Source organism: Alosa alosa, chromosome 23, assembly GCF_017589495.1.
Source record: "Alosa alosa isolate M-15738 ecotype Scorff River chromosome 23, AALO_Geno_1.1, whole genome shotgun sequence".
Classification (NCBI taxonomy): domain Eukaryota; kingdom Metazoa; phylum Chordata; class Actinopteri; order Clupeiformes; family Clupeidae; genus Alosa; species Alosa alosa.
The window spans coordinates 19,030,384-19,055,383 of NC_063211.1; the positions used below are offsets into that span (position 1 = coordinate 19,030,384).

The following is a 25,000-nucleotide window of genomic DNA, read 5'->3' on the forward strand; positions in this document are numbered from 1 at the left end:
TAATGGCAAAGCCTATGCCAGCTTCAATGCCCACGCCAATGCCAATGTCATGGCATTTAGCAGAAACCAATAAACTTTAAACCCAATGGCGATGTACTGTTCATTCTGGAGGACAACCACCAGTTGCTAGCTTCCTGGTTTTTTTTTCTTTCTCTAAACCACAGAGGTCAAACTGTGGTCCAGTCCACCTGAAGCCTCAGAGTAAAAGCCTTGTTAGTCCCCGGGGACTTTTACAACTCTTGTTGGATCTGAGGCTATAAAGTCCCCAGTAACGGAAAACATCCTTCACCATAAATTATTTAACAGGGGGCCTCAGTAACAAGCTCCGACAGCCAGGTAAGAAAGGAAGTTTCACTTTAAGGCAAAGGCATTTTTCAGTGACGCATGGCCTTTATGAAAAAGCACAGGTGTTTCATTTAGGAAGATGAGAAATATGTAAAAGAATAACATCACTTACCATGCTTCATAATTAGGGCTGACATGAGACAAAACTGTCTTATGGGCCCCCACCGTCCACTTCAATCCTAACCCTAACCCTTACCCAAGCCTTCCAGGCATGCAGCGTTACCTTGAAGTTGATGGTGGGGGCCCAAAAGACCATATAGCCATAACTGTAGGCATGACAAATGTAAGGAGCCTTTGTGAAAAAGCACAGGTGTTTCATTTATGAAGGCGAGAAATATGTAAAATAATAATATCACTTACCATGCTTCATAATTAGGGGTGACATGAGGCAAAACTGTAGGCATGAAAAATTGAAGACGCTATCAGCGGAGCCGGTGAGTAAGTAGCCGGTGTTAGGTTGTATAACACCCCGATGCTGACAAGTCACTCAGTAGCTTTTATATGTTTTTGCCAAGCCAATGGTCTCTGGCGGTCTCCGGTCTTTTTCGTCTATTATGAGAAGGTATTTGTTTAACACGTTTCTTGATTAAAAGCCTTGAGGAGGCTTTGGTTAATGAGGGTGTAAATTTTCCATGACTGGTGATAGTCTCCAACACATTGGCCTTTTGAAAGTTAAGTCACATTAAACTCTAATTAGCGTTTTGTGGTTTTGGGATCAGCGAAGTGGCTTCTCCTTGGCTTTGACTGATGTGACTGATGACACAGATGTTGCCAAGCTTGTAATTATTTGTCAGCGTAAAGCCTCCTCTATGACACTGTTTATTTACGCTCAAATTGGGCAGAGACGCCTGATCAAGTGCAGGGTGAAATTTAATGGCTTCTAAAACTCATTTAAATCAGTCAAAGTCTTGACAAATGAGAAATTGATGGTGAGGGGGAAGCTCCAGTATACAGTACAGGGGTTATAAGAACTAGGATGGCTGCCATTTTGTAGCTATGTGTGAATGACATAACTGAAAAAGTGAAGAGAAAGCTCCTATATCATATGTGTCAGTGAATGTAACTGTAACTTATTACAAGGCTATGCTGTAACTTATTATAAGCATAAGGCTAAGCACACACAAAAAAGCATATGAAATTTGATTGATCATAATGTTTGGCCTGAGAAAGGAAGCGTCTGTGTGAAAAGATGTATGACATTTAGAAAAGTGTGTGTGATGTGACTGATGCACAGCTGTGCCTGCCTACTACGCCGGTCATGCAAGAGTGCGAACAGAGCAAACGTGTGTTCCTCGCCGCCGGGCTATTTATGCACTTTCACTAAAGATTTTACAGCGTCCAATTCCCAAGTGCACCAAGCCGTGACCACCACCTCACCAGCCTTCAGCCACGAATCCAACACCATCAATCAAACTTCTGTGAAAATGCAGCTGGTTTTCGCCCTGTAAATGGGCCCAAAAGCCAATGCCTGTAGAATATGCACACACAGAGCATTAGGGGTTGACTTTATTGAGTGTTATTGAAAAGTTTAGAATATTTTATTTATTTATTTATTAATTTTTACTCTCACAGTGCGAAGACAGAACATGAAGGTCCGCATCAATGCCACCGGCGACACCATTGTGATGAAGTTCCTGCGACCCAACCCCGATGTCAAGCTGGAAGGCTACATCCTGGGATATGGCAGCAGCATGTTCTCCAAGCAATTCATCCAGCTACCGGAGAATGGAGAGCCCTACGAGACAGAGATTGGTGAGATATCCTCCTAAACTACTCTATTAATCTAACTATCTAACTAATCTAACTACGTTATTTTACACATAATGTCCATTACTGAGACAGAAATAGGTGTGATATCCTCCTAAACTACTCCAATAATCTAACTAATCTAACTACGTTTTACACATAATGTCCATTACTGAGTATTTTTGATACATTCTTTAAGATTTTACAGTAGTGAGGTGTTACATTATGTGGTGTGAAAGTGATTCATGTCAAGAGATGTACTAATGTATGCTTTATTTGAAAAGTGACATTGTCGTGAGCGTTGGTCATTCATTTTTGATTTATATATATAACTCATAGTATTAACACACAGCCTCCGCTTATGTGCACACACATATAACACACACACACACACACACACACACACACACACACATGCACGCACGCACACACACACACACACACACACACACACACACACACACACACACACAGGAAATGAAAAACCCCTCAATGGACGGATGACCCACACTAGGGTGAAAAGGCAACACATTACTCTAATCACTCCACCAAGTTTATTTACCTCCATAAAAACATTTCCTCTCCCCCATCCATCACCATGGGCCTGGTCCCCCTTTAGAGGTCAGCCTCCATGCTCCTTCAAGGGAGGTCAGGGCAGGGTCACCAGAGAAATAGCCTAAAGCTAATGTTAGTCTATGAGTAATGGCCATGCTTGTGGCAGCAAACTCTTTTGATTTTTTATTCTAATCTTGACACAAGCTGAACCTCAAAGTTAATCCAGTACCCACATTTTTAACATGCTATGTACTGTGTTCTACTAGCTAATAATAGAATGATTAAAAAAACCCATACACAACAGAATCTACCTTCTCAACAGCCAAGTGCTCTAACAAAGCCCATGGCAGCCTTGTTTTGATGTTGACTGTGTTCCATGGAAACAGAGGGCATAAGCGGAACTTGTATGGACCAGCAATGGGCAAAGGTCTTCCGGAGGGGCTTACAAACCTGCTACTTTGAAGTCAGCGAGATTCCTTTCCATAATCTCCCGGACCAAAGAGGCAATAGAACTAAATGCCACACTATAAATCACTCAAGTGGTGGCCTGTCCAAAACAAAGCGAGAGAGAGAGAGAGAGAGAGAGAGAGGGTGGGAAAAAGAGAGGGCAGAAAGAACGAAAAGAGCAAAGAAAAGAAGAAAGTACAGCTAGCAACAACAAATAAAGTCCAGAATGTGTGCATTTGGACAAATTAGTATCAGGTGGTCTCCCTGTGTAGATAGATGACTAAGCCTCCATGGCCCAGTGCCCCCTTCTCTCAGTATCAACACATGATGGCAGAAGCCCCTAAATAAAGAAAGTGGCCGCTCTTTTGTGCCAGGAGGAGGGCTCTTTTCAAACACAGGTGAGCGCATGGCTGCCCCCAAACTGGAACGCCATGTTTTCTGTCCAAACACAGCTTGGAGTTCAGTTGATTGTTGAACTCTGGTCAAGACCGAGGCTGATCAGAGGGGCCATTAAAAGTCCAGAATGTCTTCGTATAGTATACAACAGGGAGAAGTCCATATTATTGTACATAACTGTGCCTTAGGCCTGTGTACCAGCAGGAAGGTCATACAGGCCGATGTTTAGGAACATCCGAGGAACATCAGTGATAACATGGGCCGAGGGAGACAGCATGTCTGCCTATTCGGGCTAGTATCTCCATCTGGCCAGGGCCGGGTTGTGTACACTGGTTGGCACCTGCCACGTTGGCATGATTGATGTTTGTATGTTTTAGTATAACAGGCTTTGTCTTAGGTTTTGACACGGAGACGGATCGAGGAAGCAACCCAAGGAGCATCTTCTGTCGGAAGGCTCAGCAGCCGCTTCTAATAACAATCACAACTGTTAGACTCTGCACAGTTTTACCGTTTGAGACTTAGCCTGTGTTCTGTTATTCATTGTTCTACCATCTACAATAAATCATCATCTAATCGCCGATCCTGATCCCGCCGTCAAGCTTTATTGACTATCTTCAATACAGACATTAGAACTAAAACACAACGCAACAACCAGAGAATCCAACAGCTTTAAGTGTTAGAGATAGATGAATTGTCACCTGACCACAGACTTGCAAATAGGCATCAGTGGACGTGTTCAGGCACATGGAATTGTAAGACGTCACTCGTCAGGACCAATGAGGGAACTGGGAGTGGTCGAAGGAAATCGTGAAGCTGTCCGCGCGCTGTTGGAAATAACAATTGATTATAGAACCCCTGTTAACCTAATGATTCTGACCCGCTAGATATGGAGAAGTTTGGGTCAACGTAATATTACTATCCATAGTAGGCCGATGTGGGCCTACCCACAATGCTGTTACAAGAATTTCTAGCTATTTAATGCCTTCCCCAGAATAGTGTGCGAGGCCCTCCTCGGCCGATTAATTCGGGGGCGCCTTCACTTGAGTAATGATCCTAGTGTGAAAGTCGGTCAGAGGCTATAGTGCTGGCCTGGACCACTATGCTCATCTGGACAGAACACCTTACCCGAAGCTACAGAGGGTTCAGGGTGTGCTAAGGTTAGCTGTCTAATTCCAGACTACTAATAAAATCAGTGACCATACACAGTACAATGTCGATGGCCAGTTCTCCTGGTAGCATGCCTACACTTTCACTGATTTAGCCCCCACGGCCCTGGAGACTAATCCTAGCCGTTCCTCCTGGCCCATCTTCAACTTGAGGGATATCTAAAGAAACTCTAGAAAACTATGCGGGTCAAAGCATAACAATTTATTTGTCAGACACAAGCTATTCATCCAATACATTATAGAAGGTACATCTAAATGAATAATGTGAAAGTCACGAAAACAGGTTAAAGGAACATTTAGGAAACCATATGAAGCAATCAGAGAATGAACATACCAGCTCAGAGGATGATGACTACACACCTTAGTGGTGTGGGAGATTCTGACTATAGAATGGCTCCTCACTTAAATACGGTAGGCTACCTAGTTTGTGGTTGGTTACATTGATATGGATCACATGATTGGAGGTCAGCTGATTTGGGATCACATGGTTGGAGGTCATCTGATTTGAGAGTACTTTGATGAGACTTGAGACCATTGTTGTAGTGAGAGTGAATCAATCAAGACATGACAAGGTATACATTTGATTACATTTCCTGTCCCTATAGTTAACTGCTCCTGTGGACATGTGACAGTAGGCCCACAATAGGCCCACACTTAGGAGTTGATCAAGAGTCAATATATGACTGAAAAGATTATCATCAGCCTGGTAATTAGGATCCTTACAGAATGTTCTAGTGGCAGTCATGTTCGAATGCGCTGGGTACTTCATTACGTCATTCTGACCTGGCCAGTTATATTTGCACCTCGCTTGTCAAACATATGTCGGAGCTCAAAACTACCTCATAATAGCTCATTATAGGGAGGTGGATGCATAGCATATGCTTCGGAAATATTTTTAAAAAGTCACCAAGGGTAGCTATCCAGATCAAGCCAAGTCAAGCCAGACCAAGGCAAAGAAATGTCTAACCTCCATTTCATGTACTTTTTTAGTTTAGTATGCCATTTGATTTTGTCTTCTTTGTCATTACACACTTGATCCTGTGATATTTGGAAATGATATTTCCATGCCTATTGTAAATATAATCTTTGCTTGTAATGCCAGTTTCATAAACAAGTCCACTCTATATTTTCTAATGCTTACCAACAGGCCAACTTTTTATGGCTTTTGTTATTGTTATTGCTAATTTTATTCATCGTTAGTTATCCTTCCTACAACACTCCTTTTACATTTTCTTTTTCCATTCTATTAATTTATTTTCCATGACGCACAGGCTTACTCCACAATCGCCCTTTTCTATGCTCCTCTCCAGATGCTGAACCCAAGTACTTGGTTGCGGTGCAGCCAATTCCAACCAACGATGTCAAGAAACAATGCACAGGTAAGCATATTCCCATATGCAAGCATCCCTCCACCTTAACCTGCCCAGCATGTGAACTGTCTGACTCCCTATCCTCCACAGGTAAAGTGAACCTGGACAAGCCCCTCCACCTGGTGATCGGCTCTGTGACACCCACGTCGGTCCTTTTGTCCTGGGGCACCTTTGTGAAGACACCCTATGAGGGCAACATTATGAACGACTGCCTGGAGGATGGGTGAGTGACCACACACACACACACACACATACACACACACCTACACACACACACACACACACACACACACACACACACACACACAGACACACACACACACACACACACCAACAAAGAGGTGGAAAACCTCCATTCTCTAAACTAGCTGATTCTAATAAGCACAGCTTTTCAGCCAGGTCATGATCACATAATTAGTGAAATCACTTGTGTTAAGTGCACAGATAGAACTGATACTTGATAGGACAAGTCAACCTTTCCCACCTCTGCACCAACAGCAATAGCAACAGCAGCCCAACACCTGGAAGTACTTGGCGCTGTTTTTTTTTTTTTTTGCTTTTATCCCAGACGCTTTTCATAAGCTTGCCCAAAATCCCTAACAATGAATGATGGGTACATTAACATCATGTTTAGGGATCATTCCACCCGTGCAAAATCGGGGGGAAAGGGCGCCATCCTTGTTCCGTGACCTGTCCCTTTGCTGTATTTCATAGTGAGAAATAGCTCTGCAGTGCTGTTTATGTTGTTTTTGAGCATAAACTCAGATTTATGTTGCATAGCAGTGCAACAGAAAGCTATTCAGCAGTTTTTTGCAAGTGTGCTCTTTCACACATGTGGAAAAAAGTACTTAAGTGGGGAGATGGGATTTGCTTCCATTGCAGGTGTGTGTGTGTGTGTGTGTGTGTGTGAGAGAGAGAGAGTGAGAGAGAGAGAGAGAGAGAGAGAGAGAGAGAGAGAGAGAGAGAGAGAGAGAGAGAGAGAGAGAGAGAGAAATGAAAGCGAGAAGGCCTGATGATACATGGGACACATTGGGACACACTGACACAATTTTCCACATCTCCCATTTGTTCTGCCCTTCTCCCCTCACCCTGCCTAACTCTCTCTCTCTCTTTCTCTCTCTCTCTCTCTCTCTCTCTCTCTCTCTCTCTCACACACACACACACACACACACACACATATATATACATGTGATTTGTTTCACTTTTTCCTTCAAAAGGGGAGAATCTTGGAAAAGTCATTGGAAATTATGACCCAATCTGAAACCTAAAAAGTGTCCCAAACCATTTGTGCTCTTATTAAATGCCTAATGTCAGTTCCGTCTGTTTATGGCCTGGCTACTGCTTTGTGCATTACTGAACAAAATAAAAAAGAAAGTGAGAGAGTGACAGAGAGAGAGAGAAGGAGAGAGAGAGAGAACCTACACCAGAGTATGAAACTCAATCTGTTAACACAATGTCAGCTTCAGTGCTCTTTTTGCCAAAATTAACAGCGTCTTATAAGGACTGACCTTTCCCATATCATATCATAAACTTGCAGGTTTCAAACCAGAAAGTACATAAATTATAGCTCAAATATCACCTAACCTTGATGTTTGTTTTTTATTTTTATCTGATACAATCAAATCAGGTACTACACAATCCGCTACAGAGAGAGGAACCGCAAATGGAACTACCAGACCTGCCCCACCAGCGACACTGTGATTGACAACCTGAAGCCTAACACCCCTTATGAGTTTGGGGTCCGCTCCAACAAGGAAGACCGCAGTGGCATGTGGAGCAAGCCTGTCATTCACAACACCAACATGGGAGGTTGGTTTCCAACAAAAACATAAGCTCACTTGATTTCCAACATTTTCAAACTCACATGAAACCACTATGAACTCTGACCTTTAACACCATGAGGCTAGGAATACTCGGAACCTTGTGTTATTATGCCTGGAGTGGTTTAAAGCAAGGTCACTCCCAACAATAACATTTGAGGCTGGCTCATAAAAACATACCAAATAGCTTTTCTCATGTCTCGCTGATTGAAGTTAACTGGCATGAAAACATCATATTTCAGCTAGCCTAAAACCTATTACAGTACATTACAAAGAAATCAGGTCACCCATGGTGGAAACGTGTAGTGCAACACATTATTTGTACCTCTTTCTTCCTTTTTTAAACATTTACGGAACATGTCAGAGATAGCATTAACACATTTTTGTTATGTTTCTACATTTTTCTTTTCTCCCAGACAAAAGCATGCAGAAGCCCATCAAGCCAAGCAGGACCGTTATCGCAAAGCCCGTGGTATGTATGGAGTTTCACCTGACCATAAAGATGTCATATTAGAGCTTTGACCTCTCGACCTTAAAGATGGCCAAAAGCATGCCAAGCATCCAGTGTTTTATTACCCTGTGCATGATTATTATAATTATCATCAAGGAGAATCACATAACTCAACAGTAGTCAGTACTTAGTGAGGAAAGTCGTTAAGTGACCTGTGAAAATAATGGTGACACGATCAAAGAACCCCATTATTTGGGGAACGAAGAGGTGAAAGGAAGGCTAGATGGACTGTCACTGGAATGAGTTGTGGTCGCATGGTATAATCAAACTAAATAGAAGTGTAGACAACACTGACAGGGACACAGAAATGGAATGGGTCGATAGAGATAGACAGGGAGAGATAGAGAGGCATATTGCGTGAGGGAAAAGGGAAGGAAAGAAAGAGAGAATTGGAAGAGTGAAGACTCAAGCATACTGAGCGTCGGTAGCACATCTGTTCCCCAGTGTTGGCCCTCTGTCACAGAGGTCATAGAGGGTCATACAAGGTCATAAAAGGTTATCTCACACCCCTGCTGTACCAGTGCAAACAAGTACTCCAACATATCAGACCTAAACATATTGCATTCATAGCAGACACAGACACCCACTCACATATGTACATGTACAGCCATGTTACAACAGTATTTTATCCAGACACTGGCACCGAAAGCTCACCTCTGGCCACATAACCATAAGCATAGACATATAGACTCCTCAAACAAGGACTCCTTAAATAAGGATGCGCTTCCCAGTCTTTATGTGTGGTGCTAAACCAAAATTGTGTAGATTCCACTAACTACCCAAGGGTAATGAGGCAACACACACATTCTTCCTGAAACTGGACTCATCTATATTTCACCTAAATAAATAGAGATAGAGATTTTATTTAATCGAGTTTAGTCCACCTTCATTACCCTCGGGTAGTTAGTTAGTGTGGATTGTATATCTCTCATTTCCATTGGTATGCACATGCCTGCATCTACACTCACAGGCATGGACAGTTCAGTTGGGTGTGTGTGTGTGTGTGGGGGGCTATGCATGCATCTGGTGTGCGGAAGTGAGCGTTTGGGCCAGAGTGCATGAGAACATTAGACATGGCTGAAACTGAGAACCTGACAAGGCTCACTGTGCGTTGCATAACATCAAAACCGCCTGCTTTTAACACCACAGATGGTGTTATATCATTGTTATACATACTGCCAACTAAAACTGTAAAAATGCTCGGGGAGTGGTGGGAACAGATTTGAGATCAGAAATGTGATCCTCTTATACCCCCAAAAAAAAAAAAAAAATACAATCTGTTTGACTAAAAGAATGTTCTGTTTTGTCTTGTCCTGCTTGTATAGAAGCCCATGATAGCTATCTTCCCTCCACGTCCTGGTAAGTCCTCTGAGAATCTGTCACTGACCAATCTCATGTCCATTGTAACTCAGTACACATTATCATTGTGAAAATGCACTTTAAAATGCACTTTGGCTATCACCTGTTTCTTCATGTTTCAGAATGTTGCACGCATCTTGCACACACACACACACACGCACGCACAGTCACACAAACTCACACACACACACACAATACAGAATGATCTGAAGTGAGAATACAATATTGTCTTCCTCCCTATGGCAGCTCTTCACAACAGAACCCAGTCCAGATTACCTCTTCTCCACAAACCAGGCTTTCCTGGAGCTCCCAGGACATCTTTTGGTAATTTTCCTTTCTCTCTCTCTCTCTCTCTCTCTCTCTCTCTCTCTCTCTCTATCTCTCTCTCTCTCCCACTCTTTCATTTCTCTGCCCTCTTTACATCTTTCTGTTTTATTGCAGTTGCTCCTTTCCAACATCTGACTCTGTTTAGAAACACACAGAGCAGCAGAGAGACTGTTTCTTCTATCATGCACACACAACTCTTTATTTTAAGAAAAACCTCCTCAGATGAAATCGGGATGTCCTCTTTCTCCCTCTCTCTCTCTCTCTCCCTCTATGTCTGTGTTTTATTTCTCTCTTGTGACATTTGCGCCCGGTTATGAAACGATTACGTTATTCCCCCGCAGCTCCACCTCAGAACCACCAGGAAACTGTGCCTGGCCTGAACTCCAATGAGCCGCAATGGCCACAGTTCCCATTGGGTAACCACACGAGAACTTTTTTTGTTCCTTATTTTTTATTTTTTAAATCCATTCAGCTTCACAAGCAGTCAGTCACAGCTTGGCTTTCCATCTGGCTGCGAAAGGGGTACTGGTTGGTTGGGGAGGGTGGGAGGGAGGGAAGGGGAGGTGTCTGAGGGAAAAAAAAATCAGCTGGTCTGATTGATTGCATGCTAGCATGCCCCATCAAAAGTAAAGCAAGTCCACGAAAGTCTCTAGTCCCCATGGAGAAGATGGCTGGAGATTGCCAAAGAGATAAGAGGAGTAAGTCGCCCAGGAGGGGTCATGCGCTGGGGTAACTCAGCCGCCATGGCCTCCTCGTGTGGTCACGCATGGTTTCTTGAACGAGCGTATCATCAATTCATCCGCATTGAGGGGTCGGGGCCATCATGGGGCACAGCAATTGCTTGTTCATGCACTGGCCTTCACATCAGTCATATTGCACAGTTCATTCTCTCTCTCTTTCTGTCTCTCTCTCTCTCATATGTACTCTACCTCTCTCAATGGTACAGTCTTCACTCTTCTTTCATCCCTCTCTCTCTTTCTGTATCCATCTATCTTTTTTGTGTTCCATACTTTCATTCATTGCCACTCTCCATGTCTCCCTCATTCCATCACCTCCCATTGATATCAGCATCTTTTCTGTGTCCAGTCCACCATTTATCATGTCTATTTGTATACTCAAAGTAATTCTGTGTGTCCCATCCTTTCTAGAGCAACACTTCACTCCTTTATCTTTCCTCTCAGGATCAAAGATATTCGTTTTCAAACACCTTTAGTTTACACCCATGCTATGAATAAATAAAAGTAATTCAACATTGGTCCAAATTTAAACTTAGTTATAAGATTGAAAAGACAAGATTGTTGTAGCTGGCATGTTTGTGTCAGCTACAACTTTTGATCCACAATCATCCCTCTACCCCTCTCTCTCTCTCCCTCTCTCTTTCTGTCTGTCAGCATCTTGACTGTCTGAACTCAGGAGTTTTCTGACCCTCCTGAGGGAGTTTTGTTTTCAGAGTTGCTGCACCTTGATTGGTCATTGGCTATGCTGAAGAGCACAAGTCTGCATGTGGTCACTGCATGAGGAAGTTGGAAGGTTCTAATCTGACTGGGCTACTGTCACCTTAACGCCAGATGCTATCTGAATGAGTTTCCCACCGCTAGCTAGGTAGTTAACCGTCCTTAACTTGTATTTGATAGTGAGAACACATGAATGAATGCAAGCTATGACTAGAATGTTAGCTAGCGGCTTGTCCTGGATAAGATGAAACTTGATCGGATTGCATCTGGTGTCATCGGTCTCAGTAACCCTCAAGTTAGACCTTATAATTCTCAGTCACCATTTTGATTCTCTAGCAATGAAAGACAGAAGTCTGGAGTCTTCCCTCCTCTCTGTCTTTCTCTGTCTTTCAAATCACACTCTTACAAAGCCACATAACATACTTTTTACAGTGGCTAATAAAAATCAAAAGGTTCTACATTGAACTCAGAACATTATTGGTTCTCCTCTTTGGTTTCTTCAAAGTTTAAAGCTGAATCTGAAAATCCCAATCATGTTGAAAGCTACATAACCCTCCACCAGAGGGTAACTTTAAGGGTTATTTTGTTTAGATCGGCAGAAGAACTCTTAAAGACTCCAGATTCTACTTTCCTCCAGATTCTCATTTCTACTTTCCCCCTTCTGACTCTGAGTATTTACTACTTTTCTCTTTGTGTTTTCCACGGGCTTCATGATTATGAGACCACATCAAGTCAATAAAAGCTCACTTTGTTAGTGGGGATTGTATAAACAGAGGATGAACTGAAGTTCACTAAACCAAAATAAGGAAAGAAAGAGCTTTAAGCAACCATCAATAACAGGCACAGAAAGAGCCTCATCTTTCCATGTTGCCTGGAGCTTATGAAGACAATTTGTATGCCTGCCATTCAGTTAAATTTCAGTCCGACCCAAACCACGATTTAAAAAAAGATGGCAGTGTAAAAGTAATCCATATGTCCAGCCCTTTTGAAGTCCAAGCTGCTACCAGTTAGTGGTCTCCATAGTCAGAGCTCGTCTCTCTCTTCTCTCCCTCTCTCCCTGACAGACACAGACAACCATGTTAGAAATGCCTCTTCCCAGTCAGTGGACGTATCACCTGCCCTTGCCCAACCTGTGCCCACCAAATCCCACTCCTCTTCCTCCTCCTCCTCTACTGCCCCTAATGCCCCATCACACGGTGATACACATCGAGGACAGACACAGACCAGGGCACCTAGTACCACACAGAAGCTGCATAATCCCTCGGGTAAATTCCCTGTTTTCATTTCGATCTGGATAATTTTCATGTTTTTTTTTCCCCCTTTCCTTCCAGCAGCCTAAAGTTTTCTCTTTTCTAGCTGTTTTCATCTTGAGTCAAGGTTTCCTGCAGGTTTTTATGAAGTGCAAACTTATTTCAGATATTTTAGAGACAGACAAGAAGACAAGACAGTGATTTCCAAAGAGTCTAAACATTTTGACGAATGCAAAGAATAGAGTAAGCACACACAAACAAACTGACTGCTGGTTCTTCATGCAAAAGGACAAAGCAGGAAAACAGATGCGCTGAGAAAGATTTTTCTCTGAAAGGAGTAACTTAACCCTCCACAAACAGATAAAAGCCTATCTTTCCCACAGAGCTCCCTAATTCTTCACAGGAAGGACAATCTGCTCTGATCCCTGGCTATGTCTGGGAGTGAGCCAATGATAATACCTGGACTAATGATGACCTCAGCGCATTAATCCGCCCCCCTGTCCATTCGCTTGCGACTCGCGTGCCTTCACTGTCTGACTGCTGTATGTTGCTGTGTCTCTTCAGTCATCTGACTTCCACTGCTTTCCTGTTTTCATGGAGCACATATCAATTCATTTATTCACAGGAATGCCTGCTGCACTTACATTAACACCCAAAACAACACACAAACACACACACACACACAGAAAGACACCACTGCTGTTTGTCATCCAGAGAAAGGCTACACTGTGCACCCAACATTGCTATGCATATGCTAACATTGCATTGCTGTCAGTGAAGCATATTGTACTGTTTTACATGTTTCATTAAGCTGTTAAACTATAATCAAAGTAAATTGCTAAATTGTTTGTAAAATGCTCTGGAGGAGTAGTGACAACAAGAAAAAGTGGAATGGCTGCTACATCACCTTTCACTGCAGTTATAGATTGCTGTTTTAGGGGTACAAGAAAAATAATCCTCAATGCAACTCTGAGAGTTATATACTATTCCAATGCAATACTTGATGTGCCAGCTATTCTAGCTCATTTAAAAAACAACATTATCTTTGTACATTTTTAATCAGTTCCACTCATCATCCTCTCCTGCTCACATAGCCTCGGAAGCCTTACCATACCACCCACTTTTAACCACAGTCATAACACTGTAACCAGAGATGGCACTGTTTCTTGTTCTTCACTCTAGGTAAAAACAACGTGAGACAACTGGCCTCCTCTCATCCAGCTAAACCGTCTGACTCGGTGGTTGTGGTGTCTGCCAGAAATCTGACGTCTCAAGGCAGAAAGCCGTTCTCTCCCTTCACTAACGGCATGAGAAACCCTTACTTTCCCAGGGCCAATGACTCCTCCAAGATCTACAGGAGAATAGGGGGTAATGGACCTCTTTTAACCCCCATGCACCCTTTTTTTCCCTTCTTACCCCCAGTGTTAACCTGCAGAACCTCTCCACAGGCACCTCGGCCCCCTTACGTAACCTTCTTTACGGAGCGTTATGTTCTTTTCCTTTTTAAACTTCACTCCACTCCATTCCACCACCCCACCGCACGCCACCCTAAAACCCTAAAAAACCTCCAAATGCAGTCATCTCCTGGCCAGAGCTTGGCAATGCACTGCCTCGCCTAAGAACCTAGCCTCCCTCCCTCTCCAGACATGTGGTGTGTGTGTGTGTGCAGACAAGGCGTCATGCTTCCTCATCTCCTGACAGGTTTACAGTCAGAACAGCGCCCATGATTCATTCTGACAGGCACGTCTGTTTGACCGTCAGGAGTGTTTGACGTTGCCCAAATGCCCCCCCCACACACGCACACGCACGCACACACACACACACACACAAACCCCTCAACTCCCATCCCTCTCCAACCCACACACACCTATGCCAACACCACCTCAGACACCACTGAAAGGCAGGCCAAACATGAATGCCCGCCAGATTTGCGCCTTGGTAGTGCGTGCGTGTGTGTGTGTGTGTTGGTGTGTGTGTATGCGTGCCAGACTGCCTCGCTACACACTCACTTCCCTCCTCCTCCTCCTCCTCCTGACTACAGCATAAACAGTGTTGACGGTGGCTTGACTTGGCGTGCGACTTTTCTCCATAACGTACCCTCTTTTTCCCCCAACAGCCAATGGTGAACACCATAAGGGCCTGTCCCTGCCCAAACCTGTCATGTGGTCCCGCTTGAGAATGGGTAAAGAGAATCGGTCACTTCTCCCCCCCCAACCCATCCATGCCCTTCCCTCAATGTTTTGTGTTTCACCCATTAACCCACCCTCAGCTGCCGCTGTGATCCAGCTCCATGTTGGTGTCCTGTGCCCAACTCAAACCCAACCTGTCCCAATCCATCTCATCCCAACACCATGCCATCAGTACTGTACCTGTCGTTGTGTTTGTTCATCCCATCAGTCCCCCCCTCCTCACCCACCTACGCCTCCATGTGTCCATGTTCTCATGTGTCTTGGGTTTTTGTACTGCGAGCTTCTGCAGAATCAGTGCTATTGCGGGCTTCACGTTATAGGCTAACAGCTGGGTTCTTTTTAGAGAACACATTCACCATAAAAGATTTAGTTTACATCAATTCAGAGATTGGCATCAGATAAAACGTACCACAGAATATGAAAGACAGATTGGTGCAGTTCAGTTGTTCAGACTGATCAACTTCAGATACAGTTTCAAGGTCTATTTACTGGACCAGAAACTCAAAGTTAGCTTTTGGGATCTTTGGTCCGTGTCATTTCTATACAACACATAATAATGTTACTCTAAATTGACTTCTGAAGTAACAAAAAAGAACCAAATTGTCAGACAGCACATCTTTCTGACAAAACAAGTAACTTGTGGCTAAGAAAACCATCTCGAGGTAATCCAGTCATTGGAAAATGTTGAGCCACCAGCAATGTTGCTTCTTGTCGAGGATCCCTTGGGTCCTCTGTCTGTGTTTTATAGCTTCTGGTTGAGGATCACCATCTGCATGAGTGTTTGCATGGGTCTTGTGTTTTTTGTGCACTGGGCATGAGCTCCATCATGGTGTGAGGGTTCTGCTGTTGTCCTCCATTCTGTATCCATTGTGTGTCTGACTCCAGAGTGTATATAAAGAGAGCATCCAGTGTACTCCAGGTTAAAATACTTACCATACCTACTGTATATATGAGGGAGCAGAGAATACCTAGGGCAAATAGAGGAAACTATTAATCAGTATGTTGTACTAGACTTATGATTAAAATGAAAGTTCATTGTACTAAAACCTTATGTGCATTGTCCTAAAAACGTTATGTTCCCTGTGCTGGGTAGAGAGCTAGCAGTAATTTAAATTCATGACCAAAACAACACATTAGGAAACTTACACAGGACCATCAAATAATGTGGACTGTGCTGTATTCTTAACCTGAAGATAATACTGGATGTTTTTTTTTTAAATACACACTTTTTGAAATGGAAAATATGAAATGTCTTGTGTTGGTACATTTTGTGTTTATTCAATATTCACAGTATCATGTAATGTACATATGGTAAATATTTATTCAACTTTGGTAGTGCTGTATGTTTAACTGCATATGAATGGTTGTTTTTGACAAGGTTTAGTACTATGCAAAACAGTGGAATACTTTGGAAGAAAACTTTCCAAGAAATGCCCCCAAAATAGAGAACAGATGCAGTAATAGGATGCTTGAATAGCACCCAAAAAATGACAAAAAAAAAAAAAAACTATTCCAAAACAAATTAAATGCCCCCGCTCTCCATTCAGTGTAATGCATTTTAATTGTGGTGCTTTCCCTGCAGACAACAACCCTCTGTGGCAGGACAGTAAACCCCATGTCCACGGTGGTACTGAGCAGTCAGGGCCTTCCATTGTGAAGCAGCACCATGGTAAAGATGCAAGTCCTAGTCGTTTATTTTGCACTCCCAGCTCTGGCTGCCCGCTGCCTCGCACCCCCATCAATCGGTCAAAGACAGCATGAGACCCTACACGCTCTTGGAAAATCCAAAACATTGGTCAGCTCTGCCGAAGGGCTTTGACTGGGTCTTTGGAAAATACTTTCATGAAAGGAAGTATGGCGTCTTTTGGTCTCTGGGCTTATTTTAAGAACCAGAGTTTGGCATGTTCCTATCCAGCTTCGCAAAGCTTTTTTTTAACTGCAAGATGTAAGGAGCAACGTTCTGTTTAATTACTTTGTCCTTTGATGAATGAGAGATTTTGACAGACTTTGAGATTTTGACTTAATGTAATTTTAATCTATTTTCCTGGGGTAGGTCCACGTTGCTTAAGCCTTTTTTGCTTTGGGCTGGTTTGCAACCATTGAGTTTTTAGAACAATGTGCTTCAGGGAAAACTGGATCTCAAGGTGCCAATGTTTAGTCCCCTCTTGTGCAACTGGGGAGAGCTTTGATGCTGCTCATTTCATTACAAATTACAAAAATGTGTTTAAAATTTAAAACCTGCAACTGATAATTGAACACTTGTGCTGACACTTGTAAGAAGGATGAATATTGCAGAGTGCAGTTTTCATACCTACATGCTTGAGTTATTATTGTTGTTATAACTTGTCAGTTCAAGAAAGGAAGAATCTTGTTGAATATGTTTGCTAGACCTTGTAGTTTAATCTCCAGACTACATTAAAGAGTATGTGAAAATTACGTATTTTGGAACCATAGGGAAAAAAGACATCTGGATATTGAAAAGCCTGAGCTTTTTGAGTGAAACCATGTTCTGCTAGAACAGACACATTGCCTTGATACAAACGGCATGTTTTGTCAATGTGGATATTTATGCATGGGTTGAAAGCATCACATTGATATTGTTTTAAATTACAAGCTAGAATATTTCAGAGCTGGGCAGACATCCACTTGGGGTTTATGTTTGGTCATAGCCTCTCTGGAGCTGGAGCGATGTCTTGATTGTCAGGAATTTGGCCAAGCAACAAGAAAGGGGTAATTGGCAACAGACGCTTTTGTTTCTTTAGAGTGTACTTTGGAGCACGTTGGAAACAAGAGTTTTCTTTTTAAATGCTGCTACTTTTTGGCATTTCTATTTTGATGTTTTAAAGATAATTAGGCATGAAGTACAATATGGTATGAAGCAGAAACCTAACAAAATTGTAACTTTGCATAATGGTTTAAAACCAAATTTGAGAGAAGGGTGTGAAATCACACATTTGCTGTGTACCCTTTTTTTTACAGCATTGGTGTTTGTATTCACTCGTTTTGCTCATTTTGAGAGCTCCCGTCATGTTTGTGTAGTCCCCTTGACAGTTTAATGTTTTGACTACAATGGGGGTAAGTCTACTTAAGTGTTCCACTGTTTTTCATGTGACAGTAGATGAAGGGGCACCAAGTGTATTGTCTAATGCAGTGCTCATGTAGCCTAAGTCATTTAGCATGCTCCATTCTCGTCTCAATTACCTTCTTTTTCCACTGTCTATAGGACCACCTCTTCGTCCCACCATCAAAAAGACCAATCTGGTGGGAAAGCCAGGTGGAATGGGTGAGTAGCCAGGTCTATAATACTGTCATGACGTAAACAGAAGAAAACAAAAAAGTTTTTCTTGCTGACTAATGCTAAGCTCAACCAGTTGGCCTGCATACTTGATACCTGAGTCAGTTTATTACTGTAGCCATAAAACATTGGCTATAGTAGCCCTGCAGTTATGACTAGCGCCATTAGTGCTAGCAACTTAGAACGTAAAAAGGTTTACTTTAGTTATGGAAAAAGCAAAGAAAAAGCTTTCTTACCCAGTGCATTTTGTTTTCCCCAGATAAAGTGATTGATCTGAAACAGGACAAGGCTGATATCCTCAAGCCCAAGCTCCAACCTCCAACACCCAAGCCAGCCAAACAGGCCAAGACAACGCCGGCCCCAGACACAAACAGTGAGAGAGAATAACCCATCCCTACTTTGTCTCTTATAACTGGAGGATTTAGCTATCTTTCTATCCATCAGTGGCATGATATATTTTGGGTTATGTGTAGCAGGAAGTTATATTGTTTGCATACACAGTCTTAGCTATTGCTGTATATTATTTTTTCACAGACAATCGCTCTGAAAGCTGGGAGACTTCTTCAGCTTTTAGTTCACTCCCTGCCTCTGAGGTTGATGCTCTGGGCAAGAAACGCTACATTGGTAAGCTATACGCTACATTGGTAAGCTATAGTTTCTCTAGACTTATTTATGACCATACGTTGTCATGGTCATGGTCATACATAGTCATAAATAAGCAACAATCCCAAACTCACTTTAGTGCAGGCCTAAATGTCATCTTCATGGAGCGTACCGTTTATTAACAGACAAATATCTCTGCCCCCAGCTCCTCATGTTGTTTACAAGACGGACAAGAAGCCGGAAGAACCTTGCTCCATCACCACCTCCCTCACATACTTCCCAGACGACGAAGCCACAGAGTCGAACGTCACGGCCCCACCAAGGTCTGCACCGCAGAACCTCACCGTGGTCACTGTGGAGGGCTGTCCCTCCTTCATCATCCTGGACTGGGAAAAAAACGGACAATGACACCACAGGTGAGGAGTGTTGGAGATAGAGAGAACATAGAGACAAAGAGGGAAAGACAGAGAGACAGCTGAATGGAAAAGGAAATTAGGTCAGAGGACTGAACAATGGGGTCGGAATGCTCACGTTTTAACACTTGAGCAAGGCACTTTACCCTGAATTGCTCCAAGGAGACTGGCCCTTGTAATAATTGATGTGTGTACAGTAAGTCGCTTTGGATAATGGCCAAATGAATAAATCAGTAAGTAAGTATTAAATGGCTAGTGAAACTAATGGGTGCTTTTTGCATATGCTGTAGAGTATGAAGTCATCTCCACCACCAAAGGGCCTGATGGGGAGCAGGTCTCCATCCTGACCACCAACCAGACGCACACTGCAGTGGAGAACCTTCGGCCAGAGAGCAGGTAGGCCTACTAGGCCTTGACTTTTCCATCATTTAGACTGTAATATGTAATTGCTTTTTCAAAGAATCACAGAAGGATAATCAACCAGAGATAATGTATCATAAAACTTCAGTTTTGATCTTCACAGCCAAAAGCAAGACTTTAGGTGCAGTTTTAACTTCTTACAGGAGGGTGCACAATAGGGGTCATTGAGTTGCATGGAAAGGTGCGTGTGAGGTGCATGGAGAGTAGAGTATTGGGTATAGAGTATCCCGGCTTTTGTGACATCCAGTTGACCTTGATCACTAACACATGAGCTCCTGTTTTTTTATGGGAATGGGGGAGAGAGCACAGGGACCTGTGGCTTATCTAGGGCAGGGGAGAGGTGGCCGGACTGCAGGCCACATGGTGCACAGGGACCTGCGGCTTATCTAGGGCATGGGAGAGGTGGCCGGACTGCAGGCCCATGGTGCACAGGGACCTGCGGCTTATCTAGGGCAGGGGAGAGGTGGCCGGACTGCAGGCCCATGGTGCACAGGGACCTGCGGCTTATCTAGGGCAGGGGAGAGGTGGCCGGACTGCAGGCCACGTGGTGCCAAGGGAGAGGCTGCGGTCTGCGCGGAGCCTAAGATAGGTGGGCAGCTTGCCACCACGCTTGCAAGATTTTTTTTTTTTTTTAACGAGGGACGGCGATCTGGCACACGGCGCCTGACAGAATATAAACCAGGGCTTCCTATGAGCACCGCCGAGAGACACGTGGGCCACCGGCCCAGCATCTGAACATCTCGTCTGGAGGAACGATTAGAGGAGGTCGCTTGGCATGCTGTGGCCCGAGTCTGGAGAATAAATGTATCATTTATCAAGACCCTGGAGATGGGAGGGTGGGGGGAGGGTTGGGGTGGGGTGGTGGATTTCGTTTCTCCTGAAAGCAGCAACGATGGCAAAGGAGAAAGAGAGAGAGACAAAGAGAGAATCCCATGTTCCCATCAGGTTCATACCCAATCCAGTTTAATATCCTCAGCGTTAAGTCGAGTTCCTACTCTGTGAAAAGCATATGGCTGGCCGGTCGGAGAGAGGGGAAGTGAAAGTGATTTAGGGCTTTTGAGGCGAAATCTGGGATCTGTGATGTAATTCCACCCTGACCCATTCCTTCTTCTTTCACAGCTACGAGTTCAAAGTGAAGCCCAAGAATGAGCTGGGAGAGGGCCCCTCCAGTGAGCCAGTCTCCTTCAACACAGAATCAGGTACAGCCCTGCCTGCACGCATGAACTCCATTAATGTTAGATAACAGCATCTGGCAAATGACTAAAGCTAAAGGTCATGTGAATTAAGAGCAATGGGGGACTTTTAAAACATACATATCGATAAACAACATGCACCTCTATGTTAATTTGCATTACTGTCATTTGATTTATGGTGTTGAGTGCATTTGGTACCTATCTCTAAAGTGGTTAGAGCAGCTCGAGTGCTCCTTAAGTCTTCAGGCACTATATTGTCATCATGACGTAACAGATTCTTTAATATAGGAAAACCCAGATGCAAAAAGATAAGTTGTCATTGTGCTGCATATTGAAAGTATTAAGCACCTATTACTGAAATAATAGATGTTTACAAAGTACTTGTAAATCCTTTATTGGTGTTGGCTTAAGGCGAAAACTTATCCCCATTAAGTGACAATGCCTTTAATGTTGAGAGAGCCCTGACACATGCAAACACGCAAAGTGCATATGGTACAGTACAAGGAGGCCAGAGTTAGAGCCTCACAGACCTGCCAGCCCTTGTGCTTCCCCCAGTCTCTTACCTTGCTCCGAGATGTATGTAATTAACTGGCCATTATTAACTTAATGATTTCAGCATGTCCCCCCATTTTCATAACCTTGGCTCAGAGCTGTCGAAGCCTCCCTGGCTCGCTGTCACAGAGCCAGGAACCCCCAATACTGCCCCTCATCTTACATACTGTTGGCCGAGGTCCAGGCCTCACTAACAACATGTCATAAATAAATAGCCAATAAAGACTCACGTCATCTTTATGTTTTATGGCGGCGTGGCTCTGGCTTCAGGGGGGAGTGCGCGGGCCGCCGCGCTGTGGTCTCCCCTCCACGTGTGAGCTTAGCCCGTCTGACGGAGACGGCCGCTCTGATGAGTTACCCCCACCTCCACCACCGAGCTCCAAGAGTCTGATCAACCCCTCCCCAACCTCCGTCTCCCCTCACAGAGCTTGGCAGATAGCCGGCTATAACGTCTTGCCAGTTGCTCTCTGTGGGGTATGGGGCTGAGAGGGACTTGGAAAAAGCCCCCGAGTCAATGTGCTCCACTCTAGAGAGTTCCTCTGCTAAAATCTGATTTGTTGATCTTTTGTGGCCGTTTATGTTTTGTTTTGGAGGCGGGGTGCGGTGCGGGAGGAGAGGATAATCGCTGCCCACACAGACACACACTTTTGTGGCTCTCGTTTCTTTTTATTTCTCCTCTACTTCGAACTAGTTTGTTTACTGTAAGGATCAGTATCAGTACAGTGTTTACTGCAAAATCTGACTTGTTTTTAACACAATCATCTCTCTGTCTCTCTCTCTCTCACACTCTCTCTCTCCCCCACCATGCAGCGGATCCACGAGTGAGTGAAAACGTCTCAGGTAAGACCGGCTCTCTCGTTGCGTTTCTCCCCTTTCTCTCTCCCCTCCGGCTCTGCTCCCAGCTCGCACATTCCTCTGTGCTGAATGAATGGATAATTTAATGAACAGCACTGGCAGACAGATAGAAAGATGGAAGGAAATAAGGAAGGAAGGGGAGAAAGAACGACTCGTGCAGTCAAGTCCACAGAGAGAGTTTTCTCTGCAAAATACACAAATGGTCCCTCCACATCTCCACCTCCCACCTCCCTCTCTCCCTCTCTCTGTCTCGCTCTCTTTCTTCTATCCTATGAGTTCACTTCTTCCACACCCTACACACAGCCAGACAAAACATTTACTCAGGAACAGCAAATGAAGCAGGCTTTTTTCTTTCTTTTTACCCCACCCCCCCCCCCTCCCCATACAGCTCCTGCATACACAGGGACAATTACCTTGATACACTCAAATAAATGTTTTCTTTGGGTGCCCAGTGTTATGTTTATCTCGTATTGTTATTTCTGCTGTCTGGTTATAGTCAAGAACTGAAAATCTTAACTCTGGCCCTCAAATATAATGGAAGGAAGGCCAACAAAAATAAAGTGTCTAACAGAGTGCACGCCAACCTTTTACATGTCTGGTAATTTCATTGATAGCAAATGGCACATATAAACTGCTAAAAGATAAAGCATTCACAAGTGAGTTCACAATGGCTTGTTTCACTGCATGCATTTCCCATGCAAATGTGCTGTGTTTTCCCTCAATCTTCTGCAAAGCTGCAATGACAAGTTAAACATTTTTCCCCCAGGAAAAGATGCCATTTGGACACAGTTCCCGTTCAAGACTGACTCGTTTTCTGAATGCAATGGAAAACAATATGTGAAGAGAACCTGGTACCGCAAATTCGTGGGGGTTCAGATCTGCAACTCTCTCAGATACAAGATCTACCTGAGTGACTCTTTGACTGGTTAGTCTGATACATTTTTTAGTTTGTGCAATCAGCAAATGATATCTAATTGCATGTATGGCATCTGTTCATTTGTTTTTGCTTAGTATAAAGAAGAAAAGTTGCACAATTCAGCTTCAGATGGTCTTGAAACAAACCAAGTTTATTAGAAAAAGATCACTTTTCCACCTTCACAACCACCTTCACAACCTTTCACACTTTTCACAACCAACAAACGTTAAAACGACATTTTTACATTTTGTATTGTACATTCTCAGGTAAATTCTACAACATCGGAGACCAGACTGGCCATGGAGAAGACCACTGCCAGTTTGTCGACTCCTTCCTGGATGGCAGAACAGGCTCCCAGGTCCCTGCAGATCACCTACCAGCCAGATCAGGTAATGCGTTTCACTGCAAACCTTAGCAAGTTCAGACAAAGCCCAAATACACAATATTAAGTATGGTTGCTATGTGTCATATGTATGGTTTCTCTTTGGTCTCTGTTGAGAGTAATATGCTTAACACAATTTATTCAGGGATAATCCAATACCAACCTGACTGAAGTTTCTTGTTTGGTTTCCAGGCTACTACAGAGCAATGAGGCAAGAGCCAGTCAACTTCGGTCACATAGGAGGAAACTCTCACATCACTTATGTGTCATGGTACGAATGTGGCACACCTATACCCGGGAAGTGGTAGAAATTCTCCAATCAAACTCCATGGGGAGTCAGGAGGAGAGAATCCCATTGGCTGGAACATGTGGCTGTCTTGTCACAAGGTTGGCTTGTGATTGATTAATAGCAAAAGTATGGGGGAGGGGTGGTTGCTGTCTATGCTGCGCACTTTGTGCTGACAACGCCCACCCCCTCCCTAAACCATGTATAAACATGTACAGAATACAAGTGGCAGGGAAATTTATTGAGCGCATTTGTGGTATGTAATAGCAACTTAGTCTCATCTCACTATTTATCAAACATAACAAAAAAAACAAACAAACAAACATCAATCAAGAAAGAAAGAGAAAACAGAAAGAGTGAAGTTACCTCACATGCAGTGAGGTAAACAAACACATAAAATAAGATTTCTTAAAGTATTGGGAAGCTGGCTCCCTGAAACTATTTTGATATTGTGTGTAATATTATTTATCAAAAAGTCTGTGGCGCCATTTTCCTCACGCTGGCTATGACATGCGAGCCGGGGAGACGCCACTTGACGCAGTGCTTTAGCTGAGCTGATCTCGGGTTTGACTCACAGGCTAAGATTTAGCTTACGCATTACCTGAGGATGTGCTCCGGATACCTTAAGTCTCTTCTACGTCACAAGTGCCGACCGTTAGCATAGCACATAGTATGTATATCTGGATGGGTCGGCTTTATATTGTGCCCTCCTGACTAAATGCACTGGTGTTGGCATCCCTTTCTTTTCTAAAGAGAGATTTGTGTACGTGGCAGTACATTGTAAAAGTGGGCAGATGCCTACAGTGTCTGAGTTTACAACACACTATGATCTGTGAGATTAAACAGTCATGTCAAACTCCCTTATCCATTGTGTGACCTGATGTATCGGTCAAATCACAGTAAAGATTCACACATCATCATCACACACATGCATACACACATGGAAACACACACAGATACAGTACACATGCATACATACTTATATGGATCCGTTACACACACACACACACAAGCACACACATCACAGAGTGAAAGTCTTGTACCATGTCCTCCATTGTTAGCTAGGTATATTGGGCTAGCAGCAGTTTGGAGGACATCACACTTGCAATTTGCACAGCATAAATGTATTTATATGTATATGGAGAAAAAA

General features: G+C 43.5%; 1 protein-coding gene across 1 annotated transcript in view; it reads left to right on the forward strand.

Moving 5' to 3' along the window:
* LOC125288756 (target of Nesh-SH3-like) overlaps positions 1 to 23,971 on the forward strand; it is a 28,790-nt gene extending 4,819 nt beyond the window's left edge. The window contains 22 exon segments of the mRNA XM_048235374.1: positions 1,918 to 2,097; positions 5,966 to 6,034; positions 6,116 to 6,248; positions 7,653 to 7,834; positions 8,262 to 8,317; positions 9,682 to 9,715; positions 9,962 to 10,039; positions 10,384 to 10,458; positions 12,561 to 12,761; positions 13,929 to 14,114; positions 16,518 to 16,604; positions 18,159 to 18,218; positions 18,490 to 18,603; positions 18,765 to 18,854; positions 19,039 to 19,226; positions 19,228 to 19,249; positions 19,537 to 19,642; positions 20,786 to 20,865; positions 22,222 to 22,251; positions 23,033 to 23,191; positions 23,449 to 23,571; positions 23,757 to 23,971. Of these exon segments, the coding sequence (XP_048091331.1) occupies positions 1,918 to 2,097; positions 5,966 to 6,034; positions 6,116 to 6,248; positions 7,653 to 7,834; positions 8,262 to 8,317; positions 9,682 to 9,715; positions 9,962 to 10,039; positions 10,384 to 10,458; positions 12,561 to 12,761; positions 13,929 to 14,114; positions 16,518 to 16,604; positions 18,159 to 18,218; positions 18,490 to 18,603; positions 18,765 to 18,854; positions 19,039 to 19,226; positions 19,228 to 19,249; positions 19,537 to 19,642; positions 20,786 to 20,865; positions 22,222 to 22,251; positions 23,033 to 23,191; positions 23,449 to 23,571; positions 23,757 to 23,872 (2,369 nt within the window). The 3' untranslated portion in view covers positions 23,873 to 23,971.
* The last annotated feature ends 1,029 nt before the right edge of the window (positions 23,972 to 25,000 follow it).